The following is a 24,754-nucleotide window of genomic DNA, read 5'->3' on the forward strand; positions in this document are numbered from 1 at the left end:
ATTTCATATTTTCAGTTGTTTCCCTCCACAGCTAAACAAACTCTCTAAATCGGTTTCAATTGCGTACTGATGAACACAACAATGGACACAAAGAGCTTCTTTCAAAGAAAAAACTCTGGTAGATGTTATTTTATATATTATGCTTTGGATGTTGTTCAGTATATCTATGCAAAACAAGAGAAATTTCAATACACAGCAGGATATTCACAGTTGAAACCAGATATTTACACTTTAGGGAGAAAACAAAAACTTTTTTACTGTTAAACATCAATTTAGAGTAAACGTGTTTTGATTTAGATTCCAGTCTGGTTTTAAACCTCACCACAGCACCGAGACAGCCCTGCTGAGAGTTTTTAATGACTGTTGATACAAGGCGTCCTGTGGTTTTAGTTCTTTTAGACTTGTCCTCTGCCTTCGATACGGTTGATCATGACATCCTCCTTTCAAGGCTTGAACATGTAGTTGGTCTTAAAGGCAAAGTACTTTCATGGTTCAAATCATACTTAAATGAGAGGACTTTCTCTGTCTCTATGGGGAATCGTTCTTCCTCCTCTGCACCCCTCTGCTGTGGTGTGTCCCAGGGGTCTGTGTTAAGTCCTACCCTGTTCTCTTTATATCCGTTACCCCTGGGACAAATTTTCAGAAATCATAATATTTCTTTCCATTGTTATGTGGATGATATCCAAATCTATTTTCCTCTGGATTTGGATCTCCAGTCCCCTCTATTGCCTTTGTTCAACTGCCTGCTGATGTTAGAGACTGGCTACTGCACAACTCTCTCACCCTTAATGAAAACAAAACAGGAATGATCATCTTTGACAGTCACATGCCCTTGAAACAGCTATCGGATACCTCTGGAACAGCTTGCCGATGGATGTCCGTGCGTCGGAATCCATCCAATCCTTTAAATCACATTTAAAAACCCACCTGTTTAAGCCTTCCAAACAACTTAGTTTTTAACTTTTCCCCGGTTCATGCTTGTTGTCACGTCACCCTTTTATAACTGTATTTCTTTTGCTGATAATTGTATTTCCTGCTCCTTTACTGCTGTAACCCCACAAATGTGGCTCGTCTGTGAAGCACTTTGATGTACCTGAGACTTTTAAATGTCAGAATAAAAAGAGGGAGCTTTCATCAAATTTAGGAGCACATATACACTAAGTTTATTGTTAATTAATAAGAAACTCCAGACGATTCCATTCTGAGCTGAAGAAGCTTCTGATTGGTTCGTAGAGTCCATGTGAGTAAACTGGTGGCACAGCTGTGGATGCATATAAGGCAAAACACAGAGCCTGTTTCTGTGACATGGGAACATCAAGAGATGTCAACCAAAACACCAGGAACAGAACTGTGGAGCTCCATAAGTGTGGCTCAGTTTGAATACAATTTGGTGACATTTACAATTAAGAAATACAGACAGTTTCTCTCTTTACTCTGAAAGTTAACAAATATGTTTTTATATTTATCTAAAAAATAAACATTTAGTCTGATTTGATGTTACAATTAAAAAAGTGTTTTTATCTGAAGAGTAAATAAATATGTGGTTTCAACTGTATATTTGATGATTGTCAGCACAAAGAGGGAGAGAGGAGCAGAGAGGGAGAGAGAGAGGAGCAGAGAGGAGCAGAGAGAGAGAACTCATCAGAACATGTTTCCAGTGTAACTTTTTAGATACCATTTGTTACTTTTCAAATTCTACATTTATTAAGTTCTGCAGCTTGTTTGCACAACAAGGCTGAATAATTATATAAATGTTTCTGAATCTAAATATTGTACTTTGGTAGAATTAAAAAATAAGTGTAGTGCAGGTCTATGATGATTTTTAGTGCTGCTATCATCTAGTTTTGTTAAATCCTAAGTAGTCCTGATTTTGAACTGTTGTAGTCCTGTTTTAATTCCGGATCAGTTCTGGGTCTGGTTGAATTGGGGATTAGTCCCTGTGTCTTGATACAGCCCTGACTTTGTTCTGCCTCGTTGCTTAATTAAAAAACTAGTTTAAGGTGTCCTGCATATGTGATATTTATTTTTTTCCTACATGAAGTCATTCTTTTTTGAACAAAACTAAAAACAGAGCCTATTAATCTTTCAGTCATTTCTACCCTCACTTCATTTCCTTTTGCTGCTCACCTCTCACACAGTGGCTCTGCTACGCTCCAATCCCTCCATATTGTGGCCAATCACATGCGAGGATATAGGATAATGTCATTGTGTGAAAAACAGAGAGGGTGAGAGAGGCGACAGTCAAGTGGAGCGTGCGTCCGTCCTCTCAGTAAGTGAGTGAGACAGTAGACAGCGGTGAGGAGGGCTGTGCGAAAGCAAAAACACATAACTATGCCTGAAACCCGTAAACGAAGCAGCATCTGGCTGCAGTTTAAAGACTGTTTTTGACTCTGTCTTGGTCTCGTCTCGACTTTGTCTCGGTCTTGGTCTCGTCTCGACTTGGTCTTGTCTTGGTCTCAGATTAGGCGGTCTTGACTGCAAGTCTAATCCAACTTAAGCCAGACTGAAGAGTCACAGACTGCTAGAGTGCTTGTTTACTGTGAAGAAAGATGGGATTGAAAGATATTGAAGTCTGCCCGGCATACCCTTCATGAAAAACTGAGCTAGACCGCAACACTCTGCAAATCTTGCCATTTAGAAATCCTGGTAACTCCAAAGTGTTCACAAAGGTCTTTTCTGACTTTTTGTTTTCCCACTGGAACTCAGGAATTATTCTTCATTCACGTTTCAGTTTCTGTAATTGATACGAAATTGACTAAAAGTAATTAAAATATTGTAACTGTTCCAACAGTTACGTGGTTGTGAACATGGCAGTTTAAGCGTGCCCAGGCATGTTAAACCGCCATGCATAAACAGACTGTAGGTGTGCTTACCTGAGAACAGAAGATGCAACGACACACATTTTTCAAGCAGATAAGACATACGAGTGTGTGTATTAGAACTCAGAAAGAAATGCTGTGTCCTTGTGAGTTTAGTCAGTGAGAGATGTGCAGCTCTGATCATTAGAGCTCCCAATACAGAATGTGAAAACAAAGGTTTTCATACTTGATTAATTTTGCATAACCATACCTGAGAAAGAACTAACAGTTTACAAAGTTGCTGCTATTCTCGGTCTGTTTTTACATTTACCCTTCGTATGAAGTTGTATAATTGACTGAATATTGACCTTTTAAACATGTAGTCCAGGCTAAGAGGGAGTAGCACAATGCTACAAAATCAAGGTAGAATGAGGTACATCAGCTGGAGAGAGCAAACTGGTCCTGCTCTATAGGCTTCTTTATCCACGCGCCCAGTCCAGCATTGTGGAAGGCCCTGAAGAGTGTCTGCTTTGCAGAATGATATTCCTTTGCTGCCTGTTTGGCCTCATGGTAGCTTCTGGGTCTCACCGTTCTGATTCGCAGCATGGAGGAGAGCTATGGTATAATGGAGACAAGCCTTCACTTAGACAACAGCAACAATGTGCAACAACCAGGAATGACTTTTTAAAAATACATCTTTTTGACATTTGCCTTTATTGGACAGTGCAGGAAGAGAAAAGAGCTCGCGCGCAGGCTTTCTGGCCAGACCTCCTGCTCACACACTTTCATTATTAATCCGGTCGTTAAGTCTGACGTCATTAGCCGTAACTGGGCCCAAACTCCGCTGCAGGTCACACAATCACTGGGACATCACAGAGAGTTAAAAGCTGTCTAAACTCTTTCATCTGTAATAAAATGATCAGCGTTGCTGCTTTACCAGGTGTAACAATGAAGTTTAACATCCAGGTATCCATGAAAACAGGATTTATTACATTCAGAGTTAGAAGTTAGCAGGAAGTTAGCTCGCTAGCTTCCACCTAAACATGATATAACATGTTCTGACTGAGAGATTTCTGAAACATTAAAACGTACAGCTCTGTTATCACTTCCAAGATAAATGAAGACAGGAAACTAAACAGCAGTGACGTTTGTAGGGTTACTGAAGTTGGGCTAGCTGGTATATAATGATGTGCTACGTGACCACTAGCGCGACAAAGCTATGTTAGCATAGCATAAACAGTAAAGCTGGAGGACTTGATAAAAGTTAACGTGAGGGTTCCTGATGGTTAGAGACAAATGCAATCACATGGCAGGATGCTGTAAACAGACCAAACTTCAGCCAGGAGAACAACTGAGATAATCCATCCACAATACGAGGTTAGTCATTAATATACTGTAGCTACATCGTAATTGTTTAAAAACTGAGCTTTAAAATGATTAGCGATAATAAAAACCGAGAGGCCGACAGTGATCACTGACTGTTTTTAGGGGCTCGTTGAGATTAAATAGAACAAGATAAAAAGCATTAAAACATGTTAAAAACACAACAGCCGTATTAAATGCAGACTACTTTGGGCCCGGAAGCAGGATTCATCACGTCATCACTTAAAGACTGGATAGATACAGTATGCAATCTCACACTACAGTACATGCATTGAAAAATCAGCACTGTGTTACCTTGCAGTGTAGATTCATCCATCGGCTGTAGAGGGCATGTTTGCAAAGCCTGGAGGGTCGACCCAGATCATCTTTCCCAGTGGTGGCATTGATCAGCTCTAAACCCTTGTCCCCCACCGTCCAGTTCACACTGAAGTTTGGAGCTTTTCCTGGCTGACGGGCCTCTGTGTTACTTATTCCTGCATATTGGGCACATTAAACCATTTTAAAAAACATGAATGAGATAGCTGTTTGGCTGTACAAAAGGTCAGAGTTTCAGAGTCGGCTCATTGAAAACACCAATCCAGCCCACCGGACAGTTTTAGAAAAGGTGAGGAAATGTGTGTGTGGTGGAGGTGTGGTCCCTGGCGTAGCTGCAGCGGAGGGGTGGAGTGGTGAGCTCAGGGGGGTGGTACCGGGAGGCAGGGGAGCCACAGGTGGTGGCGATTGTATCATGAGTGTCTTCCTTCTGTGTGTCTATATAGTGACGGCAGAGTCGAGCGGGAGGTTGGCTGGACTGGAACGAGCTGTCACGGTGCATAGGTGTGTGTGTCGCATACTTCACAAGTGGTGCTAAAACCCAGTGTGGGATGTCTGACCCCATGATGCGTCGCCCACTCAGCCTGTGCAGTTGTTGGCACAGATGCTGGCGGAGTTGGCGACGATGTGCCGGGACCAGGCCGTGGCCCAGCGGGAACATCTGATGAAGCTCCAGGAACATTCAGACCACCAGACCAAGGTCCTGGAGCAACTGGTCAAAAGGTGCTGCGTCGCCGAAGTCGCCGCCTCTGTTAGTGGTGATGCCCAGGATGGGGGACGGTGACGATCCCCAGGTTTTTTTGGAGGCGTTCCGTGCTACAGCGGAACGTGCCAGTGGCTACGAGCGGAGTGGGCCCACGGCCTGCCGCCAGCCTCGTGGAGCAGCTTCGACGACGTGTGCCGGGCCATGTTGGACCGGATGGGCCTCACCCCGGAAGACCATCGCCGGCGGTTCTGTGCCTGCAAGCTGACTGGCGAGGATCGGCCGTTCGAAGTGGGGTGCTCGACCTAATTAAAGAAAGCTGGGAGGATGGTCCGAGCCCCGCAAAAAGACGAGATTCAGTACGTGTTGGACCTGAGAGGGAAACTCCACACTTTGGGGAGGTTATCACGGAAGAATTTGCTCCAGGCTCAGCAGCGTCAGCAGCGCCTGTATAACAGAGGGGCTAGACTCAGGCAATTTTCACTGGGAGACAAAGTGCTTGTATTACTCCCTTCTTCTAGCTCAAAGTTACTCGCCAAATGGCAAGGTCCCTTTAAGGTCACACGGCGAGTGGGGGACGTTGACTATGAGGTCGCACGAATGGACAGGGGAGGGGCCACGCAGATTTATCACCTCAACCTCCTGAAAGCATGGAGGGAGGCCGAGTCTGCTTCTCTAGTGAGCCTGGTTAAGGAGAGAGATGAGTTGGGGCCAGAGGTGCCAAATTCTATCATTCCCGCCTCCCTCCATTGTGATGACCATTTCACACAGGCCCAGAGAGCGCTGCAACAGCGCTTTGTCGACATGTTCTCCCCCCTGCCCGGCTGAACGTCTCTCATTGAGCATCATTTTGAAACACAGCCTGGCGTGATGGTGCGTGAAGAAGGATGAGACCCATCCTTCTTCACCATGAGAATGATGGGGCTACACCAGCATCAAACTGTGACACCTCCTTCAGAACCATATAGACCATATGGTTCTGAAGGAGGTGTCACAGTTTGATGCTTATCCCATGCCCTGGGTCGACGAGCTCCTGGACCGGTTAGGCACGGCCCGTTTTTTCATGACACTGGATTTAACCAAGGGCTACTGGCAGATTCCCTTGTCTGCAGAGTCCAAGGAGAAAACCGCCTTCTCCACTCCGTACGGTTTGTGCCAGTTCATCATGCTTCCATTCGGCTTGTTGGAGCCCCGGCCATCTTTCAGCGCCTCATTGACCGGGTGCTGCGTCCGCTCGCTGCGTATGCTGCCACCTACTTGGATGACGTGATCATCCATAGGGACACCTGGGCGGAGCATGTGCAGCGGGTGGCTGCAGTCCTGGAGTCCCTGAGGCAGGCGGGGCTCACGACCAACCCGAAGAAGTGTGCGGTTGGACGGAGGGAGGTTCAGTATTTCGGGTACCACTTGGGGGGCGGGCAGGTCCACAAGTAGAGACCGGCCCGTGCTCTACATTAGCCGGAAGCTGTCCGAGTGGGAGAGGCGGTACATTACTGTGGAGAAAGAGTGCTTGGCTATCCGGTGGGCGGTTGACTCCCTTCGCTTTATTTCCTGGGGCGCTCATTCACCCTTTGCTCGGACCACACCCCGCTGCAGTGGCTCCACCACATGAAGGATGCCAACGCCCGGATCACCCGGTGGTATCTGGCTTTACAGCCCTTTAAGTTCAAGGTGGTCCATAGGCCAGGGGCGCAGATGGCTGTGGCCGATTTCCTCGGGGGGGGGGTAGGTTCGGCTGGATGGCTCCCCGGCCTCAGTTGTGCGGTGGGGGTGTGTGGGGGAGGTGTGTGTGTCGCATACTTCACAGTGTGGATTTTAACTTTTAACTGTATTTTTGTACATTTTACCAATTATTCTAATAATAAAGACCCCCACGGCCATGAATGCCATCCACACTACTGGCCCACTTCACATCAGAGTGGGCTGTACATGGCCCATGATGTAAAATGGGTTTGATATCAATGCTGTGTATTGTACACAGGTTCAAAACATGTGAACACATTTTGCCAGCCATTTTCATTACCTCATGGATTATTTTACTAATTAATTGGCAACCTTTCAAATGTTAAAAATTAAAACAAAAATTATATCTCTTGGTTTGGGAATTTTCCATAAAATCTGTGAGCAGGACCTGGTTTCAGATTCTCAGAACAATCAGGTCCGAATGAACAGATCAGAGAAATCAGTGAACTGTGGAAAACTACAGTGCCTCTCACCACTGAGCAGTGGCCTGTTCAGGCTAAAGGACTGTGGCAGCTCTTCAATCTCAGTAATCCGCTGGTACATGGCTCTGGAGAGGTGGTCGGCATGGTACAGGCTGCCCAGGATGATGCTGGAGAAATAGATGGGCTCAGTAAAGTAGCTCAACAAAGAGCCTTGAAATCCGACAACGTTCCACCTGAAGGAACAGAGTAAAATCTTCAGAGAAATTGACAGAAACAAAGAAATAAAGCAGATTAGTATTTCCTGAAAATATAAATCTGATACAGGCACAGAGGGGTCTGCTGCTGTTAGTGTCCTCCTAGATTCAGCCTCTGTACACATCAACAGGATTCCCATTGATCTCTTCCAAAACACTTCAAACTAAAGTGATTCTGCAGAGCTGGTTTTAATATTTAGAACAAATGGATAGTACAAGGCTATAAATATGAAGATGGAGTGTTAAACTTGTGCATTTAGACGACAGCATAGACAATGGCTAGTAGAAATGAGTTCACACCAAAATCTATTTTGCCTATTCGACGACCTGTACAATCAAAATTCTTCTTCGCCACCGCCTTCTTCTTTGCCTTCTCCTCTGCCGCCTTCTTCTTCTCCTCTGCCGCCTTCTTCTTCTCCTCTGCCGCCTTCTTCTTCTCCTCCGCCGCCTTCTTCTTCTCCTCCTCCGCCGCCTTCTTCTTCTCCTCTGCCGCCTTCTTCTTCTCCTCCACCGCCTTCTTCTTCTCCTCCTCCGCCGCCTTCTTCTTCTCCTCCTCCGCCGCCTTCTTCTTCTCCTCCTCCGCCGCCTTCTTCTTCTCCTCTGCCGCTTCTCCTCCGCCGCCTTCTTCTTCTCCTCCTCCGCCGCCTTCTTCTTCTCCTCCTCCGCCGCCGCCTTCTTCTCCTCCTCCGCCGCCTTCTTCTCCTCCTCCGCCGCCTTCTTCTCCGCCGCCGCCTTCTTCTCCGCCGCCGCCTTCTTCTCCTCCGCCGCCTTCTTCTCCTCCTCCGCCGCCTTCTTCTCCGCCGCCGCCTTCTTCTTCTCCTCCTTCTCCTTCTTGCCATTAGCTCACTCTGAATTAGGAGGAAACCAAATGTGTCCAATGATGATGATGACAGCTGAGCCCATTTCATTTAAGTTTGCCTGGCTAATGTTATCTCACGATGTGGAAGCATAAGATGCTTGTTCATAGTATTCCCAGAGTACTATTATTTATTTAATAAAACATTAAATAAAACCAAGGCTCATGGATGTACTTGGTTATTACATATTGTATCGGCCCAGCCTCTCAGCAGTGCCTTGTATAATTTTCTTTCCAGCCACAAAGGCCACCTTAGAAAGTTAGTAATTAGGGCACATATCATATTGAAGAAGGTAAAAAGGGTTAGTATGTTTATAAATGCTATGTTGAAAATCCCTTGCTCAGCTAAAAATGAACTTCAGAAATTTTTGACAAAACTCTCAAATTTATATGAGGGGGTGGGGAGGGTATAATTTTAATGTTATCTGTATATCTGTGAAGGTTCTCGGTCATGCAGGTCATGGTAGTCTAAGGAGCTTGGAAAGAAAAGCGTCTGGACTTCTTTCAGTTGCTTGAAGACGTTTCACCTCTCATCCGAGAAGCTTCTTCAGTTCTAGAACGAAGCATCTATGTCCACTGTGAACAATCATCTTTGAACAGAGGGCGGGGCTTACAACACCAACTATCTGTCATCTATAATCCAGTTTTGAGATCCTTCCCAGATGCTTTAACTCCCACTCACACCCTGGGCCATCTGACCTCAGGAAATCACATGATAGGGTGGGGCCAGGTTTCACAGTAGGTCCACCCGAAACCTTAGCTGATTGTGACCCACGTCGATTTTCACACCTTGCCTCATGTGATTAGGTAGTCGATCATAAGGGGGTCCATGACCTTCTTGGGGGGACACTCCCATAGGGCTTAAAATCTGGTACTCTCCACCAATTTTTCTTAGAATTTAAGAACTTCTCAGATGAAATGTCTTCAAGAAAACTTAAGTCCAGACGCTTTTGTTTCCAAGCTCCTTAGATTGTTATCTGTACTTTCATACTTTACAAAGATTATATAAAGGGCCCAGGTATAAGAGCTTTTATGCCCTTATACCTGGCCATAAAAGCCCCCAGGAAAGGACAACATGTGATGTTGCTAATCACCATGTGAGCATGTAACAAACAAAACAGACACCTTGCAATCTTGTCGCTGCAAGACATGGTAAGCAGCCTTTCTCCGTGAAGAACACCGTCCCATGTCTTAATGGTGTTACTGGAGTGCACAGGTATGGTTCCCTCACCAGACTCAATTTTAGTGCGCAGCTGCCCACGGGCCTTTCTGTTGGGATGTCCATCTCCCTGATCTGACACAGGTAAAAAATCACTGACGACATAACAGTAACCTACATATTTTCAGGCAAACAAATATTGTTTCATCACTATGAATCTCTATTTGTAACGATCATAATAATCCACTTACCGTCCACTCCGCCTTCATGAGGTGAAAAGATGCGAGCATCTCCACAGGGGGAGGTGCTGATATACAGGTGGAATTGGACATTTTCCTTTACTCTGAAGCCTTGACTGTTATCGCACCGCATAAAAATGGATTTCTGATGTTCTTCTTCACTGTTACTAAAACAGAAATGCAGACAAAAGACTGGTAGGCTAGCAGTGCTTTCTGAAATGTTCAGAACGGCTGGTTGACAGTAATTGCTCATTTGTTAAAACACTAGAGGGGTGTGAAAAAGTGTTTGCCTCCTTCCTGATTTAATATTTTTTCCATTTCTATTACACTTAAATGTTTCAGATGATCAAACAAATATAAACATTAGAAAGAGATAACACTAGTAAACAAGGTCAAAACAAAGTTTTGACCTGAAACCGGTTGAGATGCTGTGGCATGACCTTAAACAGGTGGTTAATAGTCGAAAACCCTCGAATGTGGCTGAAATACAACAATTATGGAAAGTGGGCCAAAATTCCTCTGCAGTGCTGTAAAAGAGTTATTGCTAGTTATTGCAAATGCTTGACTGCAGTTGTTGCTGCTAAGGGTGGCCCAAAGAGCTATTTGGTTTCGGGGCCATCGCCAATCACTTTTTCCACACATGGCCATGTAGGTTTGGATTTTTTCCTCCTTAATAATAGACACGTTTACTTGTGTTATCTTTGTCTAATATTTATATTTTTGTTTAATGATCTGAAACATTTAGGTATGACAAACATACAGAAAATAGGAAATCAGCAAGGACCCAAACACTTTTTCACACCACTGTAGAAACAGTCAACAGACCAACTGTATTTAGTTCTTTTGATTCAGTAAGTAAGGGTAAAGACTGCTTTGGTAGACTCAGTTCTATGTAGTGTTTGTAGGGAGCACTTTGAAAGTAGGTGGGGGGCTTTTACCTGAGGAAGTACTCCAGCTGGGAGTACAGGAACCTAATGAGAGACCGACGAGCTACAATCTCTGCATGGCAGTCATTGAGGGCCAAACCTCGGTTACTCATGTATTCACGACCGATGCACTTTGTCCCTGTGGATACGCAGATGACCTGAGCCTCCTTCACATCTGCACCTGGATGGGTAAAACATTGCACTGGTTCATAAGGTCCCTAACATCTTGTCACTTCAGCCGAATCAATTTGACCGCTTCAACTTCAGCATATTTTATTATCCAGAAAATTTAAAATGAATAGTGTCTGGAACAGTTTTTCTTCAAGGAAAGATGTCCTGCTGAGAAACCACTCTCAGAGTAACCAGGCTACCACGTGCCTGCTTATGTGGCTTCAACTGAAAATCTCCCTGTTTCTTTTATCTTTCCACATATCTTATCTTCCAATCTGCATAATAAGGATACCTGTCCAAACATGGCCCTGTCTCCCTCCTCTTACCCCAGCCAATTGCTGCATATGGCTGCCCGTACCTGAGCCTTGTTCCACCAGAGGTTACTTCCTGTTAAAAGCTGTTTTACCTTCCTACTGTCACCAAATGCTTGTTTATAGGAGACCAGTAAGCTCCAGTATGAAGAGTTGGACAGCATCAGGCCCTGACATGATTCATGCCGGCTGAAGGAGCTGCCTGGACTCCACAAGCGTCTGGCAGCACAAACCAGCTGATCTGGAACCACATAACTACTGACCATTTTCTCCTGACCCATTGTCCGCAACAGAATGCCAATTTTCCTTCCTGAAAGATTCAGCCTATTCATGAGCCCATCAGTACAAAATGAAGCTGAACTCCCAGGATCTAGAAAAGCAAAGGTTATCAGTGACTGATTACCTTTCTTGGACTTCACTCTAACTGGTATCATGGACAGAGCACTATTTTGCTCACCAGCCCCAGTAACACCACTGCTTTGCACAGCACACGAAGGACCTTCATCTGGTGGTTCTCTCCCTCCTATAGTTTGCATTGAAACGCTTTCCCTCTGCTTGGAGTGGATATGTAAGAGTGTGGGGTGTTTCTGATTACAGACTTTACACATGAGACGTTTCCTGCAGTCCTTGCTTCTGTGCCCAATGCGCAGACAACCAAAACACACCATTCTCTTTCAAAAAAGATAATCTTTCACAGTGCAACTTTCTTTCAAATGAAGGACACAAATCCAACATATGCCCTGCTCCACAAAACAAGCAAGCCTTGGTCACAACTGAACCACTCAAACGCCTCAACACTGGCTCAATCTTCCCTTCCACCTTGGCCACCGTAGTAGCAAAACTACTCCTCTTAGCCGTAGGGTAAAACTGAGACTTACCATTCCTCGCCTCTTTTCTGATGTCTGTTGGAGGATCCTTTATGTCTCCAAACAATGGGTCACTTGCGATCTTCACTTGCCTTTCGACAAACTCAACAACATCGCTAAAAACCACTTTACGTTGAAACCTCTCCTGCAGATTGCACACAACATTCCTCCATTTATCCCTGAGCTTATAAGGCAACTTTTTTATAACTGCTTGCATATTAGCAGAGACATCCAACTCATGCAAGGACTCAACGTCTCCCATTGCATTGCAACATTGCCTTAATAAAAACCCATATTCCTGCAAAGCCTTCACGTCATCAGATTGTATAGGAGGCCATTTACTGACCCTTTCAATGTAGGCAGCAGCAATTCTCAGCGAATTGCCAAAGTTCTCCTGGAGCAAAGATTTAGCTTTAGCATATCCATACTCAGCAGTGCACCAATACAGTGAGTCCATTTAAACCAACGCACTTAATCAAAAAAGGAGCAACTCATATGGCTCCTATACCCCCAAAGGAGGTGGAGAATGAACGAGCTAAGATCCTGTGGGACAGATAGAGCTTTCTTGCTGCCACTCGTCCTGTCAAACCGGCAGCTTGCAGTTTTCTCTTCACAGCTGAAATTGAGACTTTCTCACTACGACCAGTATGAAGCTGCTTGAAGCTGTTGTCCTGTGAGCCGCCATCACACAGCTCTTAACTTTCAGAAACTTTTCCTCTGAGTCAGTCGTGTCTTTGGGTCTGCAGACCCCCTGCTGTCACAGTTTCTGAGCCTTTGATGCTGAAGGAAACTGGACTCACTGACACCTTGACTTTCTTTGCAGATCTACGTTTATAAGTGTTATGATGGTCTGTCTCTCTTCCATTGGTTTTTCTCACCATGTTTGTAGCAACACACTACTTTCTGCAGTACAATACTGTTCAGCTGATGCTCACGAGGGTACATCAGTGTGTCCCAGCACTGCTTTTATGCAGACAGAGGGGGAAGTAATCCAGAAAAGTTGGAACAGCTGTGGGAATTAGTAGCAGCAGCTTTCAAGGCTTGATCAACCTGCATTGCTGCAGAACAAGTTACACTGAACTGGACTTCCAATGATGGACTAAATTCATCACTCACCTTTGTTTGGTGCGTGTTTATATATCACTAATGTATTTAATCATTAACAATCCTTTAGTTTACCATATTTCCAGTCTCTCTCTCTCTGCTGTCTTCTCTTTACTCTCACCTCAAACATGATGGATGACTGTCCCTCCATGAACATGGTTCTACCAGATGTTTCTTCCTCTTAAAAGATAGATTTTCCTTCCCACTCATGCTTGCTCACATGAGCCATCTTTTGTTGTGAAGTAGTGCTTTCACTGAACTGAAACTTATCAACTTGGTAGATTAGTGTTTTCTATTTATAACCTTTACTCAATTTTGATGTAACATTGTCCATAATCTCTTCACTAGTACATTTCTGATCATGACATGACCTCGAACAATTAGCCGGCCCAAGTTATGATAAATCGGATTTGCACTGGTTCTTGAAGAGCACTGCAATGCACAATGAGCAGCATGATTTAAACTTGGAACTTTTAATTACTTTAGTTGAAACACCTCCACACAATAATCAAGCTGTGACTAACCTAATGTATTCAAAATATTTGGTGTCATTTATTTTGGAACTTTTCCCACCGCTGACAGAGCTCTACCCATTTTACTCACAAGATTATCAAGTTGTGTAGCCCATGTGCATAAGCTGTAAAGCAGATATAGACCATCAAACATTATACCAGTCTATTGTTGTTGGACCTTGTTATGAAGCATGATCATGCACCATGTTTGGTTTCACTCGTGTCTTCTCACTGTTGAGACTGTCAGAGACTGCTGATTAATTTTTAAACATTTAATTCTATATAGTCCCACACGGGGGAATTTCTAGTCCTCTGCATTTAACCCATTCACTTAGTGGGCAGCTACCAATCCAGCACCTGGGGAGCTGTGTGTAGAGATGGAACCTCAGGGTAACCGCTCAGTGGATTCAAACCCCCGACCCCCTTCTGATCATGGGCCGACCACTCTACCTACTGAGCTATCCCTGCCCCAGCTGGTTTAAAGAAGTTCCTGAGTTCAAATTGGTTGATTTGATTAACAGCAGTTGCTTGACCTCCAACCGACGGCCACTTTGCCCTTGAACTAATGGTTCAGCTGATACTGTGATTTAGATGCATTAAGATCAATGCCAGGCCACCAGATGTTGACATGCTAGGAGTAAGGGTTACCTTAGCTAATGTAAATGTATTATTTTCATACCTCCTCTCAATGCCTCCCCCTATTGTACCTGTGTCCCTTTGTGTGCCTGCTGTCATGTATAGAAAATATGCTCACATGTGCAGTTACAGTGCAGCCCAGAAGAAACAGAATATTAAGTATCCCAATAGTCTGGTCTTTGTAAGAAGTGTAAAAGTTTATCAGTAATTGAATTTGCCTAATTTACATATTTGATTCTAAGCTGTAGTTATAGTAAGATTGATCTTTCTGCATTAAGCCAGCTTTACATGTAGTACTAGTAAGGCTTTCATTCAAACTAATACTTCACTATTTGACTTGTGAATAAACAGATTATAAAGAGAGACGCATCCATCCCACCTTGGATCCATCCCACAACTTTATTAAACCCCCCAAAATATGACTATCCAGAGTTGGGACCAGGAAGCAGAGTCGCAGTCTTACACGCCTCTCTGCAGCTTCTCTCCTCCTGCTACCCCCCAAACCCATCTCCATAGAGACTGTGTCAGCTCCCAAACAGACAAAAAACAAACTAAAAACCAGCAACAAACAACTTAAACATTGAATTCAAAATCCTGCTCCTCACATACAAGATCTTAAATAATCAGGCCCCATCTTATCTTAATGACCTTGTAGTACCATATCACCCTATTAGAGCACTTCGCTCTCGCTCTGCAGGCCTACTTGTTGTTCCTAGAGTATTTAAAAGTAGAATGGGAGGCAGAGCCTTCAGTTTTCAGGCCCCTCTTCTGTGGAACCAGCTTCCAGTTTGGATTCAGGAGACAGACACTATCTCTACTTTCAAGATTAGGCTTCAAACTTTCCTTTTTGCTAAAGCATATAGTTAGTGCTGGACCAGGTGACCCTGAATCCTCCCTTAGTTATGCTGCAATAGGTGTAGGCTGCTGGGGATTCCCATGATGCACTGGGAGTTTCTTCTTCAGTCACTATGTGTTAATAGACCTCTCTGCATTTTCCTTCCCACTGTCACCAAAGTGCTTGCTCACAGGGGGTCATATGATTGTTGGGTTTTTCTCTGTATGTATTGTAGGGTCTACCTTACAGTATAAAGCACCTTGAGGCGACTGTTGTTGTGATTTGGTGCTGTATAAATAAAAGTCATTTGAATTGAGTTGAACAAGTACGTGTACCTCACTATAGATCTCCTGCAGATTTGGTTGGGGGTTGGTGGCATGAGCCTTATGTACACATTTAAACTCTCGGAGCAGCTGGGATCAGACTAGCAACCTTCTAATTAGGAGATGACCTGGGCTACAAGAATACCTGCTGTCATGACAACACCTGCCAAGACTTTCCGTTGAGCATGTGGAGCCCTGAAGTTATCCGTCAGTTTGCTGAACTTATCAATAACTAGATGAGAGACTGCATCTGCCAGGACCTGAGGAGTGACACATAAGTGCAACAGTGAAATTATGTGAAATAAGACATAACAAATATCCAACCAACAATTTTAGAGAAGCAACTGTTATTCAATTGTATTTAACAAACATTAGCAAAAGAAAATGTTAGTGAAGGAGGATAAGAAGTTACTTAAAGCAGCTTAAATCCATATTTCAGTATATCATTCCTTATTTCATTAAGGAATGCTGCATAACTGTGAAAGCCAAGCAGGGATGTGAGTAGCTTCAAAAAACACCCAAATCCTTTAATTCAACAAATGACTTGGAAAGGCTGGTATAACAAATTGCAGTGTTTGAATAGCACACAGAGGGTTAACATAGCAGCTTTGTTGTAATATAGGAATTGGAAGCATGTTTATATAGCTTCTCAGCATCATGAAAGTTATCTCCTAAAGCTATCATCTTCAATCAGCCTTAGACAGCGTGGTCATGAGCAATGAGGATCTGTCCATGATCAATACAGCCCTGCCTCATTCAACTCAGGCTGTAGTCCAAAAGAAATCCTCACTCCTGATTTCTTTTTCTTATATTTGTCACTTACATGGTTCAGGTAATCACTTTAAATCCCCCTCATCAGAACAGGAATGGATTTGTTGCACAATCACATCCGTATTCTCCAAAAGTTGATTCTGTTCATCTGGATGTTTTCAGTGGGAGAAACGTTTCGTCATCATCAGGTGACGTCTTCAGTCTCAGCTGACTGCAGGTTCCAATCTTATAAACAGTGCATTTGCATAATGACTGAAACCAGCCCACTGAAGGAACAATGGGCTGGGAGGTCAGTTCCTTAATCTTAATTATGCAAATTCTCATGACCATTGATCAACAACCACTGATCAATAACCATGAGTCCCATTCACAGAGAGGTGGGGAATGGCTGCAATCACAGCATTGTAAGATGGTGACAGATGTACCCTTAGGCCCCTCCTCGATTCAGAGATGGTCTTTCTCTTTTCACGTAAATGGACTCCTTGACTCCGCCCTCAAACCAGCGTTCCTCCCTGTCCAGGATGTTACATCCTCATCATTGAAAGAGTGTCCACTGGCCTGTAGGTGTAGATAGACTGCAGAGTCCAGGCCTGACGAGGTGGCTCTGCTGTGTTGTAGCCAGAGGTTGTTTGGTTTCCCTGATGCATAAATCCTGGCAATCCTCCTATGGCGTGATCTTTGTGCCACTATTTTGAGCGCACGTAAAAAAAAGTTTGCAGGTGCAAGTGTTGCATTTTGAGGAGAAATTTATTTTGAGCGAAGAAAAGCTGAATTTGAGTGAACAAAATTCATTGCTGCGTGCAAAACATGTATTTCAGTGTTTGCTATTATCCACACACACAACAGCAGCCCCTCTCACTCAGTTTTTGCATTTGCGCTCGATCACAATGTGTTGCTCACGCTCTCAACATTTCTGCCCGTGCCTTCAACTCTTTCTCTACACCGTTATATTTGTGCCACAAAACCAGCCAATCACAGACTTGGATGCAAAAAAACCTGATTGGCTGTTCTGGTCTCCAATCAGCTCGAAATGACAAAATGCAATATCACAGAATGCATTTCATGCAAAACTCAAACGAGGCAGTGGCGGAGGAACACAGAGGGGCGGAGTTTGAAATGTTACTCTTTCTGGGTCACAAAATAAACTTTTAAGATATTTTCATGCGAGAATGTTTCTGTGTAAACTTCAAATATCTGCTCGATTCATCAAGACATCACATATTTGCAAAAGTGCTCTAACGTTTTCGGAGATGCCCGTTACCCACCAGCTGACCGGGTGGTCACTCGGGTTAAACATAATATAAAAGGCTGAACTGACAAAAAAATCACCGACTACACCACCAGGTATTACAGGAAAAACCACAAAGCCTTTGAACTAAAACAAACACTGTTGTGACGGTGATGTACACTGTCTTGTTGGTATGATTTGTATCACCTTCATGTTTCCCTCTCACCACGTATCCAAACTGATATCATGAGCAGCAGCTTTTACAGCAATTTATTTTTTATGTGCACTCAGAATAGTGGCACAAAAATAACGCCATATCCTCCTGGCACTTAACAGCGTACACTATGTTACTCTGCAAATGTACTGTTTATAAGGCTGGGGAAACCTGCAGTCAGCTGAGACTGAAGAAGTCACCTGGATGAGTGACGAAACGTTTCTCCTGGATGACTGAGCATGCATCAAGACACATCCGTGTTCCACTTTTCCATCGTTTCTGGTTAAAGAAAGGGGCTCTTACAGAGTTCAAGAACTCTCAAAATAGAGCATCGCTGAAGTTCATCAGAAACCCCGGCCAGCAAATTAGATAAAGGATTTAAACATGAGCTAAGATCAAATGCAGAGTTACTCTTCTATGTAGTTACGGTCAGCTAAGCACCTCGAAGAAACTGTTGTTGTGATTTGGTGCTATTTAAATAAAATTGAATTGAACAGTCTTTGCTGGTCCCAATGCACAGACATGCATAATTCTGGCCCTGTGTATTAAAAGAAATCCAAAATAAATACAAACTTGTTTTTTAAAGTTATTAAAGATGCTGTATAATCATCTCACCCTCACCAATGATGATCTGAAACATGTGTGACAAATATGCTGTCATCAGGAAGAGGCCACACATACGTCAGTCTGTCAGTGAGTCAGACGGAGGGACAGACTGATTTCTTCCATGCTCACCTGTGGCTGGTGAAGCTGCAGTCCCTCTCTGGGTATTGGCTGTCGTGATGGTGTCTGGTCCAGCTGTATCTTAAAGAGAGCAGACAGAGCAGCTTGGGCAGCCCGAGTCTTGGCCAGCTTCTTATTGCGCCCAGAACCCTGGAAATTCTCAGAGTCCACCGTCACCGACATGACAAAGTTCTTGGCATGACTCTCCCCGCTTTCTGACACAAAGTCATACTTGAGGCCTGGCCGCACCTCATTGAGAAACATGACAGGATTCTTGCCGGCTGTTAGGGAGATGAAGGCGGAGGGTGCTGGAGGTATGGGAGACTGTGTCAGGTTTGGGACAGGAGAGGATGGCAATGGGTACTCTATTCCCAGTGAACTGAAGAAACTGGTATTGGAACCAAGGTAAAAAGTGTCTTCTGTAGGGTTGAATGTCTCCGATGCACTAAAGAGCATATCTGGAATGGCATGGTCCGAGGTGAAGTCCGTGTGAGCAGACAGGGTCCGGCCCATGGCAGCATGTGCTTCCGATGCATTAGGAAACTGGACGAAGGAGCACAGTGCCTTTTCTGCTGCACTCAGCTTAGCCTTCTTCTTGGTAGGACCCAGACCTTCAAAAACCTGCCCATTGACCTCCACGGTCATCTCAAAGACTGGTGCATGGACCGGCCCAGTCTGAGAGAGGAGCTTATACTGCAACCCTGGCTTGATCTCGTTCAGCTGCATAAGAGCATTTTTGGGCGGTATGGGCCGAGGGACTTTCTTACGCTTCCTGGGCCTGTACCTGGAATTGGTATGTCCATTATTGCCTTCTTCTAAGGGACGTTTCCGCCCATGCCTCGCATTCCCACTGGGGAGTTGAACAGCCTCAGCTGCAATTCCCTCTTTGGAGACGTGGTTGTCCCGGTTCTGATTTTCCTTAACGCTGCATGAACCTGCAGTGCCCAGAAAGAGTAACTCACTATGCCTTTGTTGAAGGATCTTGTAAATGGAAAATTTAGAGATTGCTTTATCTTGTGGATGTAGATCGTTAACATTTAATACTTTCCTTAACATGGAAAGCTTAATATGTATCTCATTATACATTACTCACTATGTATCTTTCCTGAAGTCTTTCTCGAAATGATTTTATATTTTGGGAATACAGTAAAAGGAGCTTGGAAAGAAAGTGACTTTAAGTTTTGTGAAGACATTTCACCGCTCATCCAAGAGGCCTCGTCATTTCTAAAACCCAATGGTGGAGAGTCATTGGTGTTTAAACCCTCGTGGGGGTTGTCCCTACACTGCTTCGACCTGGATGACTGAAAACCTACATAAACAGTCTGGGGGCACACATCACAAGGCCCGGTCAACAAAGCCAAACTTGGTGCCAATTTTCATTTATAACATCCTCACGCAACAGCTTAATAGGTTACTCTGTCCAGTGTTACGTACAGAAAACATTCCTATAAAATGCAGGATTCACCTTATATATATGTAGCAAAGGTTTTAAGGAAATGTGGTTACCAGAGATTAGAGTCAGCAGCATCTGAACAAATGTGGAGTAAACCCATAATCTCCCCTTCTGTTTTCAGACTATTATGCTTAAAATGTTATCTTATTTAACAGAAATTGTATTCTAATTACTTTGTAAATTCTGGATATTTGGCCAAAAATATCCTGGAAGCGACGCTGGAGGAACACTGGGCTTACACAGGACAGGGACAGGATTACTGCTGTCTAACACGAATAATAAAGTGTGTACTGTACTACTTCTGGAACGTAACTCTTAGGGGTCTTTAGAGGGAACTTCTTTAAGAGCAAGGGAACAAGCATAATCTGCCATCAAATCAGACTGAAGTCTCATAGTAGATCAATCCTAAAAAGAAGCTAAAGATGATACATGTTCAAGGACCATCCTATGTGAATATGTGGGATATTTAAATAATAATTGTGTTTCCTCATAAAATACCTGGACATATATTATGTATTATTCATTTATTTTTAAATTTCAAATGAAGACTTTATCTTTAGCAGGATTTGAAACAAAGACATTAGTGACTCACTCATGCTTTCTACTTTGTGTCCTCCAATGATGAGCAGCCCTTCACCTGCAGGAAACATGCAAAGTTGAGTCAGATATGTTACAGGTGTTGACCATTTCTAATAAAAAATGTAAATATTGGATTTGGTGGAAGAGACTCTGTTTTTTGTTTTTTTTCCAGCACTGTTATATTCATATCGTCTAGAGTCGGGGTTGTCAGCAGAACTTCAGACCAAACTCAAGCAGCAGTGCAGAGGTGGGCGGAGTCAGAGAAGAGGGGTTGTATCAACTCCTCCTCATCAAGGAGATCATCTTTTGTGGTTTTGGCCCAACAAACACAGTCCTTGTACTGTTTACTTTCTGAATACCATACACTAAATTTAATATACCCACATGGGGTAAAAGATTCTAAATCGCTGTGCCAGCTGAACTCTGAACTCATGTGAAGATTAAGAGCCCTCCAGTTCTGCAGACAGTGAAAATATTAGCAGCTGTTGCACAATGAATGAATGAATCTCTGAAACTATGGGCTTGAACACGAAGAGTGTCACACTGAGCCAAATCGGTTGACCATACATACTGTATATGGGGAGCCAGAAGCACCACATCCATGTACCATAGATGCCAAAATTGTTATTGCACCTTGTCATTAACTTGACTTTATCCACAAGACCTCACAGAATGGATACAAATACCTATGGTTTCATGAAGCTGCTGATCAGCACCATAGTAACATTCTGCATTCTAGTTAATATCATAAAGGTGATGAACAGTTTGAACATTATCCTGAGAATGTTTAGTGGATGTGATGCCCCAGTGTTTAATCAAGCCAAACTTGACCTGCCTCGTGGGATCTGTGGGAGCTCCAGCACTGGTGTGTAAAAATACAGTGTAGTTAGTAATTCAAATCATTTAAGCCACTCCAGAATCTGCTTGTATTTCATGTCATGTGTGATGTCAAAGAACTTCCAAAGAATTTTAAAGCTATGGGATAGAAATAAAATAGCCAAAGTAATTCTGAGGTATGTGCTTCTGCAATAAACACATTTTCCCTCAATCTTCAGTCTTCAGCTCAAGTTCCTTGCTGCCATTTTTCTTTATGTTGGGAGCTTTTATCTGTAAAGCCACTCCACTGAATGAGTCCCCAGAGCATTGCTGAATTTCACCAGCACAGAGGCCGTTCGATTGACTGTCTCTTACTGTATTGGAAAATGTCTGTCTTTGAGCCGGGTCTGTCACAACCCAGCTCAAAGGAAGTGACAAGCAAGTGGGAGACCACACACAGGCTTTTAAAGGCTGTACGATATATTTAATGAAAATAAGGTGAAGAAACTGAAACACAATTGAAATGATATAACAGCCGTAACTGAAGCCTCAAATAAACACGATGGATGGAGACAGCCGCCCATGGTTCAGTCAAGATGTCTTTATATACTGGGACTGGCCTTCTCAGGTGTGCTGCATCTATAATTGGGTCAGCTCCACCTACCTGCAAGAAACAGGTAACAGAAAAAGCAAAACAAAAGGCCAGCCCACTGGCTGTCACACTCCCCCCATAGAATAGAGTTTCACCCTGAGGCGACAAACACAATCATGTACATTATGAATTTGCAGCTAGAAGAACGTGTAGAGATTAATGTCCAACATATGTACACCCACGCAACACCTTTCTGCATGCTCAAAGTCCTTCCATCTTCAGCACATTTCCAACCTCAGCAACCTTGGTACCTAGGAGCAATTTAAGAGGAAGGAAAACGATACTGGAGAGGACATACTTCAAAGCATATGAGGAGTGAAGCTGCTGGTTACAAAGGGGCACGGGACAAAGCATCTGCCAAGACATTATCTTTGCCCTTAATGTGCTGGATGTCCAAAGTGTAAGGCTGCAAAAAGAGAGCCAATGCATGAGCCTCTGATTTGGGTTCTGCAATGAGTTCAAGAAAGTGAGAGGGTTATGGTCAGAAGATACCTCAATTGGCCGAGCAGAATCCAAATATACTCTGAAATGCTGCAAGGCCAAAACTAATGCCAAAGCTTCCTTTTCAATGACCGAATAATTCAGCTGATGGGAGTTGAACTTCTTGGAATGCCAGGTTGATAGTCAGATTTCCCCAAACTAGTCGTTCAAACAGAGTGCGAATACGATCCAGATGATCCTCCCAGGTGCTACTATATACCACCACGTCATCTAGGTAAACAGCACAGCCTTTCAGCCCATTAACAACCATATTTATGAGTCGCTGAAATGTAGCTGGAGCATTGCGTAAACCAAAACCCATGACTGTATATGAATAAAGACCGGATGGCGTGATGAAAGCAGATATTTCCTGAGCTCTGGGAGTCAGTGGCACCTGCCACAAACTTGCTCACATATTCTGCTGCACCAACTTGGTCAATACAGTCGTCAATATGAGGCAAAGGATAGGAATCGGGTTTGGTCACTGCATTTACTTTACGAAAGTCTGTGCAACAACATGGTGATTTATCAGCTTTTTCAACCAACAAACATGGGGAAGCTCAGCTTGATGACGACGGCACTGCAGTGTTGTTTTCCAACATGTACTGAACTTCCTGCTCAATTATTTTCCTCTTTTCCTCAGAGACTCTGTAGAACCTCTGCCGGATTGGTTTTGCATCACCCACATCAATATCATGCTCTATCGAAGTTGTTTTAGAAGGTGTGGATACCTTTTAATAAAGGTATGAACGAATGCTGAGAACTCCAATCTTCAGTTTTTGTGTGTACAGGTGGACATCACATTTTTAATTATAGTTATAATTATAGCTTGTCCTGTAAAGAGGCTCTTTAGCATGGTCATCAGCAGCTGGGAACATCAGCTCAAGCCTCCCTCAGAGCGTTTCCACTGCATCATCTGTAAACTTGTTATTGAAATAATCGCTGACTAATCGAGTAACTGAAGAAAAATTAGGCAGATGATTGGATTAGAAGTACTCAAAGGAGTAAGAAGCTTTACAAGTGATCAGTAGAGCACTTATTAGTGTTTAATAGTGTGCCATTAATAATACAAAAATGTTACTGCTAGTTTGATTAAAAGCCTTACAGTAGCATTGACTGCAATCTACAGTCTAGTGACATCTAGTGGTGAGATTTTGCACACTGTATGTCTGATCGTGAACATAATGATTGTGCCCACTAACTTCACTATTACAAACCTGTGAGACACTTTTAATAGATCATAGATCATTTAAAGTCTACATGTGTCAAATATGTGATTAAACTTTCTTACTACTGAGTGCTTTAAGAGATGAGACCTCATTATTAGAAATAACTGAACAAGCAACAATGAAAATGAGGGCAAACCTCAGAGATTCAGCTTTTTTGAACATTGTTTATAGGTTCAGACCAGTAGTAATGTGCGACAGAGACCATGTAAACTAATGTACATGCGAAATGGGTCGTTCTTTCAAAGCTGATGTAAATCTAACAGCCTGCAGCTCATATCTCAGACAGCCCTTCAACAATCGATAAGACCAGGTGTGCAACACACTCTTTCAACTGTTTCATGGAGGTCAAGTCAGCACTGTGGAACTTCATGTTCACTCGTTAAAGTGGACATTAGCTGTAACTATGTAACATCATGCTGTGTTAGTTTGCTATATAACTAAACGCTCTGAGCTACCACCGCCTCCATAAACAGTGAGTAAATCTGTTCAGTATGTAGAAGCTCTCCTTGTCCAGAAAACTTTCATCACTTAAAACTCATCATGTACCAGTCAGAACTTTGGACACTAGGGCTGCCACAAACGATTATTTTGATAGTCGACTAGTCACCGATTATTTTTTGCAATTAGTCGACTAATCAGATCATCATCCATTGGACGTAAAACTACAGCTTATTGCACCAGCAGCATCTGCTCTTATATAACTATCATTAGCTTACAGCTTTAAGTGTTTAAGGTCTGTGCTAACTAAAAATAAAGACAAGATGATAGTTTATTAAATTTTAATGAAATTTGCAGATTGTTTTGGTGAAGTTTAATAAACTCCTTGCTATCTAAAATATAACAGGACACCGGAGTAAATTCTCCAGCATCTCACACTTCTGATAATCAGCTGTCTGCTTGACGTTTATTCAGCTGTGTAAAAACTATAACTTTAATCTCAGCCAAACCGATTTACTCAGGAACAAATAAAATACTAAAAAAAAGCCAAACAATAACATTTTAAGTTATCTAAGTGACTCATATATATTTAACCTGATTTGCGGGGAGTCCGGTGTT

At 43.3% G+C, this 24,754-nt stretch overlaps 1 protein-coding gene across 2 annotated transcripts; it reads right to left on the reverse strand.

The window, feature by feature from the left end:
* LOC146548387 (double-stranded RNA-specific editase 1-like) lies at nucleotides 1–23,268 on the reverse strand. 2 transcript variants are annotated; one of them, XM_085265470.1, is made up of 9 exons: nucleotides 23,259–23,268; nucleotides 18,502–19,424; nucleotides 15,699–15,813; nucleotides 10,808–10,976; nucleotides 9,882–10,036; nucleotides 9,597–9,765; nucleotides 7,413–7,594; nucleotides 4,476–4,654; nucleotides 1–3,413 (listed from the first exon to the last, which is right to left on the reverse strand). In XM_085265470.1, exons 1-9 carry the CDS (start codon nucleotides 23,266–23,268, stop codon nucleotides 3,237–3,239), a joined length of 2,079 nt encoding a protein of 692 aa, XP_085121596.1. In that variant the 3' UTR covers nucleotides 1–3,236. The 2 variants fall into 2 exon arrangements, with proteins under 2 accessions (XP_085121596.1, XP_085121595.1); XM_085265469.1 differs by lacking the exon at nucleotides 23,259–23,268 and adding an exon at nucleotides 20,535–20,567.
* Nucleotides 23,269–24,754: the final 1,486 nt, after the last annotated feature.

Source organism: Mchenga conophoros, linkage group LG23 (assembly GCF_057382185.1).
Source record: "Mchenga conophoros isolate Kocher_MC1m ecotype Shallow Benthic linkage group LG23, M_conophoros_male_GT1.1, whole genome shotgun sequence".
NCBI lineage: Eukaryota > Metazoa > Chordata > Actinopteri > Cichliformes > Cichlidae > Mchenga > Mchenga conophoros.

Bases quoted from the DNA above. Each gene is read 5' to 3' on its own strand.
- LOC146548387 (XM_085265470.1), bottom strand. The intron at 10,977-15,698 runs GTATTCTTGTAG...TTACCCATCCAG, and splicing joins AGGTGTTGTCATGACAGCAG to GTGCAGATGTGAAGGAGGCT. The intron at 9,766-9,881 runs GTAAGTGGATTA...TACCTGTGTCAG, and splicing joins TCATGAAGGCGGAGTGGACG to ATCAGGGAGATGGACATCCC.